Here is a 15,897-nt window from a genome sequence, read left to right as displayed (position 1 = left end):
TTCTCTTGGTACCAGCAGCAGGCTGGAACTGTCTTGGTTGTAGCCACGGGGTTACCCCAACAGCAGGTTTCTCAGCTGCTGCTAGCAGTGTTTGATAAGTAGAGAGATAGAAGAGTGTAACTGGTAAGGCCTCTAATAGCTGGAGGGCTGTGCAGCAACTAAACAACTTGCCTTTTGAAAAGAAGTATAGTCAAATCTCAATAGCATTGTTCATCTAGAAAGATAATAATTAACATTCATTGGTGCCATTGTTTTGCAGTTTTATTAAGCAATAGGAATTAATTGAAAAAGTAACTGGAGCATTTTACGTAATTCCTAAAAGCTCATGTATGAAAGTGTGGTAGGTTAACAGGAACATTAGACAGTCATTATGTACACACATAGAATCATAGAGTAGTTAGGGTTGGAAAGGACCTTAAGATCATCCAGTTCCAGCCCCCCTGCTGTGGGCAGGGACACCTCACACTAAACCATCTCACCCAAGGCTCTGTCCAACCTGGCCTTGTACACCACCAGGAAAGAACTTTCTCCTTATATCCAATCTAAACTTCCCCTGTTTAAGTTTTAACCCATTACCCCATGCCCTATCACTACAGTCCCTAATTGAAGAGTCCCTCCACAGCATCCCTATAGCCCCTCTTCAGATACTGGAAGGCTGCTATGTGGTCTCCACACAGCCTTCTCTTCTCCAAGCTGAACAGCCCCAACTTTCTCAGCCTATCTTCATACATTCATATTCTGTACTCATACTTTTCAGCGTATACATGGGGGTGAGGTTATGCCAGCCATTGTGCAACTGAAGTATCAGAAGGGTTTGTAAAGAAGATTAGAGTTGGCTTCTCAAGTGAGTTTGGAGTGCTTCAAAGGATGCATAGGAAGTGGGGGAAGAGTTCTCACTAGTGGTTCTGCAAAAGAGAGCAGCATCTCTGTAAATAGGCGTTTCAGTTTAAGATCACTATTAAGTACAGCACTTTCAGTTAACTAGAGTGTAAACTAGTGCCACTTCTCAGAAATTGCCTCAAAGATTTGTATGGCACAGTGGGGAAGAGGAGATACCTGTATTTGAGGATTGCCTTTCCTTCCCTGAGCTTTGAGCTGGGGAGCAGTGGGGCTGTTGGGAGGGATTGCTCTGAGTAGTGTGCCGCAGGAGGAGGACTGCAAGCCTCTGAAGAGGTGTCACCTAACCTTTCAGCATAGGGGATCTTATTATGCACGGACAAGCTGCTTCTGTCTTCTGCCTGGTTGGGGTTATGAACAGTTCCAGAGGCTTACTTGGGAGCAACATGGTAACAGGATTTTATGATACCGGAATGAGTTTTTCCTTTGCTGCCCAAGTGACTTGGGTAATGCATGGTTTGGGAGTGGGGAGTGGGGATGTATGTTGGTTTTTTTTTTTCTTTTCACCTTGGGAATATACTAGATTTTTATCATTGCCTTTGTTTGTTTTTCCTCTTTCACAGCTTTAAAGCTACATAATAAATACAGTGATTTCAGAATTTTTCAGCTTTCTGGACAAGAGCTGTGTTAGGAAAGACATGTTTTATAGGAGCAGACATTTTTTGATTACAGTAAAGTTCTGTTTGCTGTTACAAACCTGTTGCTCCCCATGTTGGGATCGCTGAATACAACTGGGAAGGAATTGCCAAGACCTTTTAGTGGCTGCAACAAACTGCAAGGAGTATGTGGTCTGTAGGGGACAAATTACTGGCAGGTACTTTTGTTGTATACAACATCCTGTGGCAATGCGTTCCACAGTTTATCAAACGTTGTGTGAAATACCTCTTGTTTGAAGCATGTTTGAATGATGTTTTCCTTTATTGCCTCCTTGTTCTTGTTTCTGTGGGAGACAGGGAAATACTCTTTGTTCAGGCTTTGCATAGTTTTCAAACATGATGTATAATTTGGAAGGTATCAAGCTATATCTTCTCTTATGTGTTTCCCTTTCAAGTTTATCCTTGTCTTAAAACTTTACATTTTATCACAGTTACTTTCTCTCTTCTACCTTTTCTTGTTGTGCTATATCTTTGGGTAGGACAGACACAACTGTTATTCGGATATTAGAAAATGGTATTTGTGGGGGTTCAGGAAGGCAAAAACAAGTAAAAGAGTAGATTTTCTGCAAATTTGAGAGAAGGCAAAGAAGAAAATTTCAGTTGTTGTAAATGGACTTTTATTCAGGTTCAGAGTCGTACATTTTTAGGTCGGGGAGTTCTGGCTTCATCTTTGCTTGTGCAGCATCTTTTTATGTCTGTTGGAGAAAATGTTTGGGCCAGTACTGCATCTTTTCAGCTATTTTGTTAAGCGTTGTATCCTAGAGACAAACCAGGCCAGTAAAAGGCGATACACACTCAGACACTGTTATTTAAAACCTATCTAGCAGTTGGCTGGAATTACTTACTTTATTTTTTTTTTTATTGCTATTGCACGCAGTTGTTTAAAGAATACGGCACTTGAGCATCTGAAATTTTACGATCTGTATGTACTATACATTTGGCAAGTTTTTTTTCATGAATGGTATAAAATCAAAGAGAGCAATATCATCACTTACATCTTGCTTATATAAAACAGAAGAAAAAGTGCCCTAGCCATCAACTGCTTTTTTGCTTGCTGTTTACAGAATTCTTTTTTACCTTTGTACTCCAGATCTGTATTTTCTGTGAAAATGTTTCTTTGCATGCTTGCTTAGACCTGTTTTTAAAAGACTTGCCTACTGTGCTGTTTATACAACAGTATCATTAAAGCAGTAATCAAGAAAGGGCTTAACTCTTTAATTAATATTTAATTGCTTCTGTAGAACATTGCTCACGTATCATTTGTTGTGCTTCCTTGACAGTGACAGAATGGTTCCTTTATTTTCTGTTGGGGAACCATAACAGTGAGCCTGTAGTTGAGGATTTCTTTAGGGTCTTGTCACTGGGGGAAGAGGATTTGTGCCTCCTAAGACAGCAGAAGCTCTGCTGGTAAGGCCAGTTTGATGTCCCTTGCTTCATGCTACATTTGTGTCTTACTCCAGCAGGATTAAAGTCTCAGTTTAATCGTAAACACTCTGTCATTGCTTCTATCTGAAGCAGTGTTCAGATTTGCACTTTTTTATTTAATTTAGCTTGTATGTCACAAGCTTGTAAGTAGGTGTTCAGGGACTAGAAAGATTTGGGATATTCCTAGAAAACAAAAATAAAAATCTGTTCTTATAATTTACCCCTGCCCCTTGCCCACTTCCATAATTTTTGCTGTTATTATTGAGGAACTAAATTACAGAATTTTAAGAATTGCATAATCCTTCCTTTAAGTCACTGATTGAGAAGAATTATTTTCATTGGTTTTGTCCCTCAAAAGCATAAAATATTTTCATTTGTTCTCTCAAGAAAATAAGAGCAGTAGACATGGTGTTAAAATGCAGCAAATAAAGTCTAATCAGATCCTGGCAATGCAGAGGTGTTTCTCAGGTAGACTTAAGGATCCTGCCTTGGTCTCTCCACAGTGAGCCCTGGCTTCAGTGAAAGAGTATACTCTCAAGAAAAGTGGTAAGGAGAAATCTAAGCAGTCTGAGGGAGTAAAGTACTCCATTAAGTTGTCTTTGACTCTTCTAATTCCCTATGCCATTCTAGGTCAGCAAAATTTCAGCCCTACCACCATGGCCTTCTGTTACAGCAGCTTCATATATCTTTATATACTGTGGGGAAGATGCATTCTGTGGCATAACACAAAGCCTTAGCTGCATGCTGGGAACGTTTTGAGATAGAAGTATCTAAGCAGAGGACAGAGGAAACTGTGGCAGGCTGTCTGGTGGAGTGACTAGGACTGCAGACTGTACAGTGGAAAACTTTTGTCTGTATATCAAATGGGAGGTTTGCTTTGGTCATTCGGTGTTTTACCTGACAGACGACAGAAAAATCACAGGATTTTAGGGAATCCTTTCTTCATGAAGAAATATTTTAGTGGACAGATCTTAATAAGCAGCACTAATAAGGTGGGAGGCATAACTTGCCCTCTGGGAAACTCCAGGGGCAATCAGTGCCGTGAGAGCAGAAAATTACAAGCCTGGGATTCACAGCCAGAGATGATTCTTAAGCTGTCTGTAGAACTAGTAAAGACTCTTGGTTAATTTAACATGTGCATTTGGAAGGGTTTGGAGGGGTAGGATTTCTGAGTCATGGAGGACTTTGCACCGCAAGGTTTTCTGAGGAGACTTTCGTACTTGGAAGATGTGTTCTTAGCTGAATTTACTTCCCGTAGCAGTGTAGGTGGAAAGGAAACATCTTCCTTAGGTATGATTTAGAAGTGATGTTTAGACTAGAAGCGTAATTCCTGTTAGTAACATGACATTGCATAATAATTGGGTCATATCTACATTTCAGGTGGAATAGACAGCTGGTTTGCCTTTGACATCATAATAAAGGGAAATTGTTGTTGGACTTTGCCTGGCCTGAATAAGGAAGTAGTCCAGCAAGAAGAAAGTAATTCCTTCATGGTTTTGTACTACAAAGATTTTCCTGTTCTTTTTTTCCAGAGGGAAATTGAAAAAAAATCATGAACTATAAAAAATTGTCACTTCACTGTCTTCTGAGTCAGGGTAAAGTTTTAAAGAGAGAGAATGAAATAGACTTTCATTGGGCAAAGAAAAGATTTAAGTACTCACAGAGCAATGAATTCCATCAGTGCTATGGAGGTATTTTTACCTTGTTAGGTTTAGTCAGTTTAGACATAATCTGAATTTAAAACATAATTAAACTTGTAACTGTATATTGTCTCCTTTTTTTACAGGTTTGCTGGTCCTCTGATACATTTCAGAATGCCACTGGTAAAAAGGAACATAGACCCTAGGCACCTGTGCCACACAGCTCTGCCCCGAGGTATCAAGAATGAATTGGAATGTGTCACCAATATCTCCTTGGCAAATATAATCAGACAACTGAGTAGCCTAAGTAAGTATGTTGTCCTGATAGCTATGTTTAGAATGAATATACTTTACTGTCATAGTTTTTGTGGCTGAAGTAGGAGCACCTATTGCAATCTCCAGTAGAGAATTGTGGCTGAACCTTGAATGTACTCCTTTTGTGGCTGGTGACTAGCATGGACTTGTGTGATAGAAAGTGAGGAATTTTTCCAGCAGCACCTTATTTCTGTTACCAGTGAAACATGATAGAAAAAGATACATGGTAGTTAATGAAGTCAGTCAGTAATTGTTAACCTTAGAGCAATTCTTGATTAGGGAATATGGCATAATGAGGAATATGTCAGTGGGGGCTTAATTCTCTTAACTTAAACCCTTGGTAATGTTATGGTCATTCAGAAAACAAAGTAGTTGCCTTTTAAAATAATAAAGCTGGAAATATAATTATTACATAGTATTTCAAACAGCTGAATATTTTTCTTCCTCCTTCTCCCTTCTGTCAACATTTTCTTTTTTTCTGTTGGTACATTTGAGAGGAGCGAATATTTGTCAAGCTCTAGAACTCTAAAGAAGTGTTTCTGAAAAGGCTGGTTCCTGGATTGTTTTTCTTTAAATTACATCAACTTAAAAACAACCCAGCTTTATTTGACCTTAAAAAACCCCAACAAACAAATCACTTGGCTTTTCAACTTTAAACAATACCAATGTCTAAGTTGATGACGTAGTGTCAGTACTTAACCTGTTGAAATTTGGCTGCCTTTGCTATGTTTTCTTGGTATACAGAGCCTATGGCTGATGCTGTGTATATAGCTGCTCAGGAGGAGGTCAGAATGAAGCAGTACCAGAACAGGAGAATTCAATTAATGGATTAAAAAATACTGAAGTATAACCATTGAGTGTTCCCATATTTGTCATATGGCTTGCTGAATGCATAGCACAGTTAGAGTGATACTTTCAAGGGAATGCAACCATAATTATGTAAACTCATTTTCGTAAAAGGAATGTGGTTCTATATGAGTGTGCACACAGGGGGATGAGACCTAAATGAGCTGTTTTCACTTGTGAAGAGTTTCTGTCATGAACTTGTGACTCACTAGTGGTCAGAAAGGCATGTGACTATGAAATGACAAGAGTGGTAAAAGAGGAGGGAAAATGCGCTCATTTACTCTGCAACAGCAAGCCCAGAATAGGTCTTTCAGATTTTTTTACTGATGAGCAGGACCTGTTATTTCAGTCTTCTGTTCTTTCCTCCATATAGCATCATGGTGTTCGTAGACTTTCTGGAGGCAGTATTTATACCAACTGAAGCAAGTTCCTGTTTTATACTCCGCATGTTTTCCAAGAAAAAAAAAAAGGGGGGGGGGGGGTATGCATCATGTTACAAAGGCATGACTCTCTGTGAAAGTATTTTGTTCCAGAATTCTTTTAGCTTTTCTGCTTGTTTGTGCTAGCAACAATACAAATTCAAAAAGATTTGGGAGTTCTGCCACAGGAATTTTGTCTCTCATGTGCTTAAACCCAAACAACTAATCTAAAGTCATGTGTCACTGTTACCAGTGTGACAGTGTTAGCAAGGGCTGCTGACATGCAAATAAATTTTAGTAGTTGCCTGTGAGTCACAACCACCATGCAAGATTTCATAGCAGTCACCTGGCAACCAACTTCTCTGCAGGCCTCCCTTTTTTTTGTTTGTGTGTACCTTTGAGAACCAGCATTTAAATTGCAGACTCTAAGAGCAGCAGCTGAGTGTGTTGGTAGGGCTTCCTTTTCTTTAAAGCTGCTTTTGCTTTTGATGGTAAAGTTATGCAAATTGCAGTGAATGGTCTTTGACCTAATTAGCACATAGTCATTTCTGCCTCTAAAATTTTTCAGTTACTGGCCCTCAAATAGAGAGAGGATTAATCTCCTGACATTATGACTCTCAAGGCCAACCATTCTTAACCTTTCTTCTGATATGATATGGACAAAGAGAGCTGTGGTGGAATTAAAGCCTCAAGTACTTTAAAGGATCTTGAAAAACATCATGGAGTAAAGCTAAGTGTAGAGTTTTCCATGTAAGTCGTTAGATCACCATTCTTGGAGTTAATGACTCGACTGGATTGGTCGAACAGCTAGAGCTAATCGGACCTGCTTTGAGCAGGGTGTTGGACTAGGTGACTTCTGGCAGTCTTTTCAACCTGAACTGGGATATATTTCTATGATCTTGGATACTATGTGTAAGTAGGATAGGCATGCAGAAACAATACCTATTAAATGACAGGAATTCTGTTTTGCTATGTTTTAATATAAAATGAAAAGAGCTTTACATCTGTGTGTCAGCAGTAGTGTTACGTATGTCAGTATGCTGTGTGTCTCCAGACAAATTCTCAATCTTTTCATAGTTTACTTGATGTGTTGCTTTTAATTGTTCACTTTGAGAATTTTTTTTAACCTTTAAAAGAAGTAGAGATGAAACAGCGAAATATGTATTTCCCTTTTGAGTGGTAGTCCTTGCTTTTCTCCCTGGAGCATGAAAACATATCACTCTGTCTTGATACAACATACAGTATTGCCAGTAAGTAATTTTTTTTTCCCCCCTGTCTATTCCCAGTTTTTTCTGCCTTCATAAAAGGCTCTGTCTTCTGACAGCTTTTCTTAGTGCTGTGGCAACAGAAACTCTCTGGACAGCAGCAACAGATGTTCTAGTATCCTTGCCGTTCTTCCCTGTATTTCTTGCTTACTGACTGTATCTGCTTTGGAGAAGCAATATTGCTTACCTATTTTTTTCAGCAATATTGTAGGTAATTAGTACACCAGTGCTGCCTGAGTTGGCATATGTTGGTGTATGTCAGTCTACAGCATTTCAGCATACGTGAAACACAACTGATAGCTCTGTGCAGCTGTGCTGTTGTTAGAAGATGGGTAAATAGTTCTCTTCTGTGCATGCAACCTCCTCATTTTGTTCAAAGCCATTGACCAGTCTTGCTTATCCTTTTATTCATCGGTTCCCTGTACACAGAATCTCGATGACACGTAAGAAATGTAACTGATGGGGTTTGTTCTTAGCCTGGGTCTGTGACACCTCCATCTGGGGAGGAGAACATTTCTTCTTTTGAGTATGTTTCTTTAATGAATATTTATATTGCAGATGTTCAGACCAGAACTTTTATTCAATCTTAGCAAGATGTCTTTTCCTTTTTTTTCTCGAACTCTGCATAGAGAATGCTGCGTAACTCTGTTTGCAAAGCTGGAGTGCCTTTTATGTTAGTGAAAACAACTTTCAGTTAATATTGAACCTTCAGTAGCCTTTCCCCTCTTTCTTTGTCTTTTCTTTGTACTATTTCCTATTTTTACCAAGTTCTCCTAGTTATTTCTTTTCTTCTCCCCTTTTCTATTAGTTTTCAGGGGCAAAACCCTAACTTTCAAGATTATTTCTCCTCCTTTTTTCCCCCCTCTCAGGTGCTTTTAACTTCCTTTTTTTTTTTGCTTACCCTGCCAACCCGTAGAGAGTTTTTAAGCATGGCTTATCTCGTGAGAGACATTTTCTCACCTCAGGACAACCCTCAGTTTGTTATAGCTTAAGGTGTTAACATTCAATAAGCAGGAAATGTTTCTCTAGAAACATTCAGCAGTATGGACTGCAACTGATCTTTAGAATCAGGCCTCTTCAGCTCAAAGACCACCCTCTTCATCCCGTCTGGACAACATCTCAGCACATGTGAGGACCCTGCATATTGCATTGTCAGAGGTAGGTCTCTACAGATCTGCAGCTGGAGCTTCAGTCAGTGTTCCAGAACCAGCAGAATCTCTGGGAATCCTCCTTTTCACTGTCCTCAAAAGCATATTGCGTATTCTCTGTAGATGTTATTCATTAATCACTCCTTTCTTCCTTATTACTATACTTGCCAGAGAACACTAGAGGTGTTCTTAAATACGTGGGCTAAGGGAAGTGATGGACTTGAAAACTAAAGGCTTACTCAGCTCTTCACACACACACACACACACACACACACACATCTTCCCAAAGGCTTCTGCCTAATTTCTTGATGTTGTCTACCCAGCAGTGGCAGTATCGGCAATGTGATGCTCTTTCGTGTCTATCTTGTATGATAATGAGGGGATGAGCAAATGGTCTGTGGTTTCTCATGGAAAACAACTATGAATTAGCAGAAAGAAGTCCTGTCTGTTAATTCCTTGCCTCCATAAAGCAGTGAATTCAGGTGGTATTAAAAAAGGAGGAGCAAGACTTCCCTGTGAAATGATCTTTAGGACCAGACCTTCAGCATCAGATTCAGCTCTCAGCAGTCTCTTTCACAGATTTCTGAATACCTGGATAATCTTGGCCAGTTTACTTGGTGGTGTCCTCAAGTGGGAGATAAGAAATGATATCTCAGACCTCCAGGACTGGGGACTTTTGAAGGCTTAGTTTCTTTTTGGTTGTCAACAAGAAGCATCATACCTGCTCCACAGGTGACCTTTAGGAGTTTATTTGGTATTTATGATAGCCTGATAAGGTTGTCTGATAAATGCCTGGTACAGTTTTGTTGGCTAAAGGAACCAAGTTGCCTCTTCAGTACTCTGATATTCCTGTACTCTTCAAATCCAGTCCTTGTGGACTGCCCTTACACCTTCCTAATGTTAAGTTCCTAATGAGCATCATTGAACTGTATTTAGTACTTTGTTCTTCAGAGCTTGCTCAGACAGTCACTGAACTTCTCAAGGATCTTTCAACGTTCTTATCTCCAAGCCTGGGAGGTGGTTCAGTCTCCTGGCTTTCAGTCCGTTTCTTAGCCACTGAGCTGAGCAATTGAAATGATCTGATGAGAAACAAACTTGGAGTTTCAAGTGAAACTCAGATACACTTAGATTTTTGCTAAGTTAGATAAAATTGATGTAGTGAAGAACTGAAGCTAAATCAGCAGGCAATGGATATGGTAAATTATGTGTCAGAATTAATGGTGGAGGGAAAAAGTATTAATAGAATAACTTTCTTGTTTTGTTTTATAAAGGGACACTGGTTATATATTGTTAGTAGCTTATGTGGTAGCTAATTATCCTGAAAGAATATTTTCTACCATGCACATTATATTGTGTAGGAAGGAACTATTGTCTAGTGAATAATGTAATTTTTGTAGTGTAAGTATATTGGGAAGGGACTGTACAGCAGGACACAAGACAGGTTTTATGGCTGCTTTTGTTCTATTGCTTCTATTTTTTAGAAAATATACTGGGCAGAAATACTGTTTAGTACGTGAATGGGATGGAGATAGTAGACATCAAGGAATGATAGCATATAGGTGGGTAGCAGGCTGAATTCTGAAAGCTTATTCTTTCTGATATTTTTATAAATTTCTACTTTTTTTAAATCAAATTCCCAAACCTGTATTTTTAAACTGTAAGAACATTTGAGGTTTATGTATTTCAGTATATCAACATATTTACTATTTTAACATTAAAATAACAATATTATTAAATTTAATGATATAGCACCTCAATATACATTGCCTTTAATAATATAATTTCATATTCAATATATAAATATTTTATAATATTTTACAATTTAATTCCAATCCTAAATATATCGTATTAAAGTTTGTTCATATACGCATTAGTCAGGTTCCTTCCCTTCCCCAGGCTCCAGAAGTCTGACAGATGAGTCAAGGCTAAATTAATGAAGATTAATACTACTGGTAACTTTGAGTAATTATCTCATTTTTGATTGCCCTGCTTGATGCATCTTGCATTGTCCTGAGATTACAGGTCATCCTGTTGAATGTTGCAAAATGATTTCATGGCATTGAGCACTTTAGATACTCAATTTATTTATCCAGATAGATACTTAATATTTAGACCGTGGTTCCTAAGGCTGCTGATGCCATAACTGATTCTCATGATGCTGTTCCAGGCTTACGTGCGGTTGAAGAGTTTGGAACTTCTTTCTTTAAAAGGGAAAAAGGATAGTAAAGAAGTGGCTTTTTCAACAAGTCCTGCATCAAGACTCATGTCCCACTATTTGTCTGAGAGCCTGTAACAAAATCTGGTGATAACTGATCTAGTTGTTGTAAAATGATTAATTTAAATGCTCTTGCCTTAAGGTTTGTTAATGAATACAGCATAAGAATGCTGTAGTTCAAGTGAATTTAAGGAGTTTTGGGCATACTGCTGATTTATTGCCCTGATTCTGCAGCATGCTAGTGTAGTTCTAGGAATTTGTACAACACAGTATCTTAAATCTCTCTGCCACGCTTTAATTAGCCTGGAAGTTCAGAACCTTATGTAGTGATTGTGGTTGACTTCACCTTATAAATACTTAGTCCCCCAGAGCAAGACAGAAATAACATTTCTTTTACCTTAGTATCCCTTCATATTAGTGTATTGGATACTGAGAAATTTTTCATTTGTGCATAGATACCAGTGCTGGACAAATGTTTAAGACATGGGGAAAAATCAGGAGATAAATTAAGAGAAACAAATGATGAAAGAAAAGAATTGTAAAACAGGTCGATCATTTTTTCAGATTTTATAAGCCATTGTATAGTGAGTGCAGTGGTAATGAACATGAATGGATGATACATATTTTGGTAGTTTCAAGTTAAAAAAAAATGAGGGAGGCAGTGAGCAGTATTTTCATTCTGTTTTCAGCTAGTAACTACTAGCTAGTATTCTGTTTTCAGCTCTGTTTTAAAATCGCTTGGAAGCGATATGCTGTCCTTCCTTGCCCCAAGAAAGTGAATGTGTTTTGATAGCCTTTTTTGAACAATTCCTTTCCTGACATTTGACTGTCACAAAAAAGGACATTGACTGACACCAGGGGGAGCTGCATTCCTGTATCCCTTTTCTTACTGAGGGGTTAGTTGTGAATAGAGCCCTATGAGACAAGAGAAAAACTTGTGAAAAGAATAAAGTGAATAATATATTCCTTAATTTAAAATAAATAATAATATAGCCTCTTATTTAAATAAAAAACCCCTTGTGCTCTGTTAATAAAAATAAATGCCAGTGTGTTGGACTAAGAAGAGCAACTAGTAATATTGGAGGGAATATGATTTGCCTTTTGAAAATAACAAATTTTGGTACATTTCTGGTCAACTAAGCAGGTTTTGCGAATACAGTAAATCAGGTTGGTTTCTTGGTTTTTTTTTTACTTATTTGAGTTTATGACACTGTTCAGTGTTATCACCTATAATCATGTCTTTGGTAATCCATTAAAAAATGAAGTAGAATTGACAAAGAATGCACACAGAGATGGCAACATTAGCAAATACTGCATTATAGATGATGTATACATATTTACATTCACATGTAGTAGTCTTTTGTACTAAAAGCAAACACCTTGCTTTGCTTGGAAAAGCATTTAGTTAAAATACGCTTCAGGCTAAATAAAGAGACTGCCAACAGACATGTAGGTAGAGATGTTATGGTTGGCATTTTCATATAACACTTAAAACACAACAGGGTATTTTTAATTTATTTCCCATTTGAGGGTTAGTGTTCATAGGTATCTGCAAATTATTCCTGGCAGCATGTTTGTGGCTGTATGCAACATATGAAAGATTGTTGAGTCAGATATTTGCAACTGGAGCTTATTAATGAGGTAAGTGAATTATAAACCTGATAAAATGGTATAGATAAAACAAACTGTAGTCTTAAAACACACCTATTAAAGAGAAATGATGAGATTTTAGAGACCTGGAATTTGCTTTTAATTCTATACATGAAATTTTATACTTTTTTTTAATATTAATTTGCATGTCTGAATATTACGAGTTGTCTAATTAAAATAATATAAATATATTACCTGAAGTACGCTAATTTTGTAGTAAATGTATATTAAAAGTTTAGTAATCTTTCTGTTAGTGAATTACCTTTTTAAAGTAATTTCACTTTTCTGAAGCACTCTTAATAGTTTCAGTAAGTACAGGTTGTTACAAGTGATACTAATGCATCTTTGATTTACTTACTTGAAATACAAATCTCTTTCAGGGCAAACTCATTTGGCTGTCTTGAGGTATGGTTGATTTTTTGCTTATTTTTTTATTTCAGGTAAATATGCTGAAGATATATTTGGTGAACTTTTTAATGAAGCACACAGTTTCTCATTTAGAGTCAACTCCTTACAAGAACGTGTAGATCGCTTATCTGTCAGTGTTACACAGCTTGATCCAAAGGAAGAGGAATGTAAGTTAACTCCTGCATTGAATTTCTCTTATTTTTGTCACCAGACACCACTGATACCTGAAATGGAAATAATAATAGTTTAAATTATAAGAACACGGAGCAAAGCATCAGGAGAGAGAGGTCTGTTTGTATTTCTGCTACAGGTTTCTTTTATAGCCTTGAGCATCTTTCTGAACTGAACATTTTCATGGTTACTGAACAGTACTGTTACCAATGAATTTAATATTAATAATACATTGTTTGAATGCTTGGAGATAAGTCTTCACTCTTTTTTAACCTTCCTACTAATTCCCATGGGATGTAACCATTTGCTACATTGGGGTTTTGCATTTAATTTGTTACCATCTTATTTACTGCAATTTATGAAGTTATAGTTGTACAGCTCCATTTATTGATGCTGTATGTCCCCTTGGAGTCTTCCTTAATAGCTTTAAGAACTATAAATATTGGTTAGCACTGAGAAAACAAGTAGTGCTGAAAGTCAGTCAGGTATGTCTCATGCCAATAAGATAAAATTTGTATGGGATTTCAATGATGCATAGGCTTTGTGATGACTGCAGGAACATTGACCACCTAATTTACATAAATTTACATAAATGCCATGTAGCTTTTTTTGCCTTCTTGGATATCTGTTGGTTACAAATGGAACTATGAAAGGTCTTGTAATCTAGAACAGGTTTAGGGTGTTCTAGGCTATATGGCTAAAGCCTGGACAGGAGAGCAACATCCAGTCAATGAAAAATAACTTCAGACTTGTGAGATCCAATTTTAAAGTATAGAAAGCTGTTTCAGTTCTAACTGTCTAGGTATAATAGTAGCATGTCATTCAGGAATAATTAAGTGTCAAACCAGGAACGTGGTCTTCAGGCTGTCTTTCTTTATGTTGAAATTCACTAATAACAAAATTTATCTAAGGAAGTTTTGATTCTGTATTTTGCATTACATTAATTTTAGAGCAGGTTTCAAAAGACAGCTGTTCTCAGGTAGTAGCAGATTTTCCATGAAATAGTGACTTGCCCAGGGGATTTCTTACATTTATGGGATTTTCCAAGTCTCTTGACAAGTGAGCATAAATCATGTACATGCACCTCTTTTGCAAATTGTTGTGGTTTAACCCAGTGGGCAGTTATACACCACACAGCCACTTGCTCACTTCCCCCTACACACCATGTGATGGGGGAGGCAAGTGGAGAAAAAAAGTAAAATCTGTGGTTGAGATAAAGGCAGTTTAATAGGACAGAAAAGGAAAGGATAATAATAATAATAATTAGAATATAGAAAGTGATGCACAATGCAGTTGCCTATCCCCTGCTGGCTACTGCCCAGCCAGTCCCTGAGCAGTGGCCTCTGCCTGGCTTTACCCTGAGTTTGTATACTGACCATGCCACTATATGGTATGGAATATCCCTCTGGTCATTTGGGGTCAGCTGTCCTGGCTGGGTCTCCTCCCAGCTTCTTGTGCACCCCCAGCCTACTCGCTGGTGGGGTGAGATGACAAGCTGAAAAATCCTTGACTTAGTGTAAACACTGCTCAGCAACAGCTGAAACACCCCTGTGTTATCAACATTATTCTCAGACTAAATCCAAAACCAGCACTGTACCAGCTACTAGGAAGAACATTATCTCAGCTGAAACCAGGACACAAATAAAATACCATGTTTACTATGATTGGATAACCACAAAATCTTTTCTGTATACAGTAACAAGTTATTAACAATTGTCATCTTGTAATAGCTGTAGTATTAAAGAGCGTTAATGGTATATCTGTGTTTACCCATGACAGCCTTGGTTTTTAGTTTAAATCAAAGTGGGATATATGTTGATGTGGTGTTTCTAGTATGGCAACCATTCACATTTCAGGAAAATGGAGAGACTGTTTTAAGTCATTGAGTTAAAGCATCTAAGGATGTTACAGGATAGCAAAGTGAAAAATTGTACTTTCCTGTGTAAATGGGCATTGACAAGTTTGGCTGTAGGTGTCAGTGCTAAATATCCATAACTATAAGCTATAACTATAACTATAAGCTGATGACACCAAGCTGTGTGGTTTGGTTGATAAGCTGGAGGGAAGGAATGCCATCCAGAGGGACCTTGACACGCTTGTGAGGTGGGCTGATGCCAACCTTATGAAGTTTAACCATGACAAGTGCAAGGTCCTACACCTGGGTTGGAGCAATCCCAGGCACAGCTACAGGTTGGGCAGAAAAGAGATTCAGAGCAGCCCTGCAGATAAGGACTTGGGGGTGCTGATCGATGAGAAAATGAACATGAGCCAGCTTCAGTGTGTGCTTGCAGCCCAGAAAGCCAACTGTATCCTGGGCTGCATCAAAAGGAGTGTGACCAGCAGGTCAAAGGAGGTGATCCGGCCCCTCTGCTCTGCTCTTGTGAGACCTCACCTGGAGTATTGTGTGCAGTTCTGGTGTCCTCAACATAAAAAGGACATGGAACTGTTGGAACAAGTCCAGAGGAGGGCCACAAAAATGATCAGGGGACTGGCGCACCTCCCGTATGAAGACAGGCTGGGAAAGTTGGGGCTGTTGAGCCTGGAGAAGAGAAGGCTGCATGGAGACCTCATAGGAGCCTTCCAGTATCTGAAGGGGGCCTATAGGGATGCTGGGGTGGACTCTTCATTAGGGACTGAAGTGATAGGACAAGGGGTAATGGGTTAAAACTTAAACAGGGGAAGTTTAGATTGGATATAAGGAGGAAATTCTTTCCTGTGAGGGTGGTGAGGCACTGGAATAGGTTGCCCAGGGAGGTTGTGAATGCTCCATCCCTGGCAGTGTTCAAGGCCAGGTTGGCCAAGGCCTTGGGTTATACGGTTTAGAGTGAGGTGTCCCTGCCCT

General features: G+C 38.4%; 1 protein-coding gene across 5 annotated transcripts in view; it reads left to right on the top strand.

The window, feature by feature from the left end:
- Positions 1-15,897, top strand: part of WASF1 (WASP family member 1) — a 90,203-nt gene that overhangs the window by 59,578 nt on the left and 14,728 nt on the right. For all 5 annotated transcript variants that reach the window (XM_061366809.1, XM_061366813.1, XM_061366808.1 and 2 more), the window contains exons 2-3: positions 4,765-4,925; positions 12,917-13,051. In XM_061366809.1, coding sequence (XP_061222793.1) covers positions 4,793-4,925; positions 12,917-13,051 — 268 coding nt within the window. In that variant the 5' untranslated portion in view covers positions 4,765-4,792. The remainder of the gene's footprint in view (positions 1-4,764; positions 4,926-12,916; positions 13,052-15,897) is intronic.

The sequence above is a fragment of the Neopsephotus bourkii genome, unplaced genomic scaffold (genome assembly GCF_033783945.1).
Source record: "Neopsephotus bourkii isolate Nb327-2 ecotype Australia unplaced genomic scaffold, CSIRO-AGI_Nbou_v1 NB_1358, whole genome shotgun sequence".
Lineage (NCBI taxonomy): Eukaryota > Metazoa > Chordata > Aves > Psittaciformes > Psittacidae > Neopsephotus > Neopsephotus bourkii.
The sequence above is the reverse complement of the archived record's forward strand: the minus strand, read 5'-3'. Positions and strand labels throughout refer to the sequence as shown.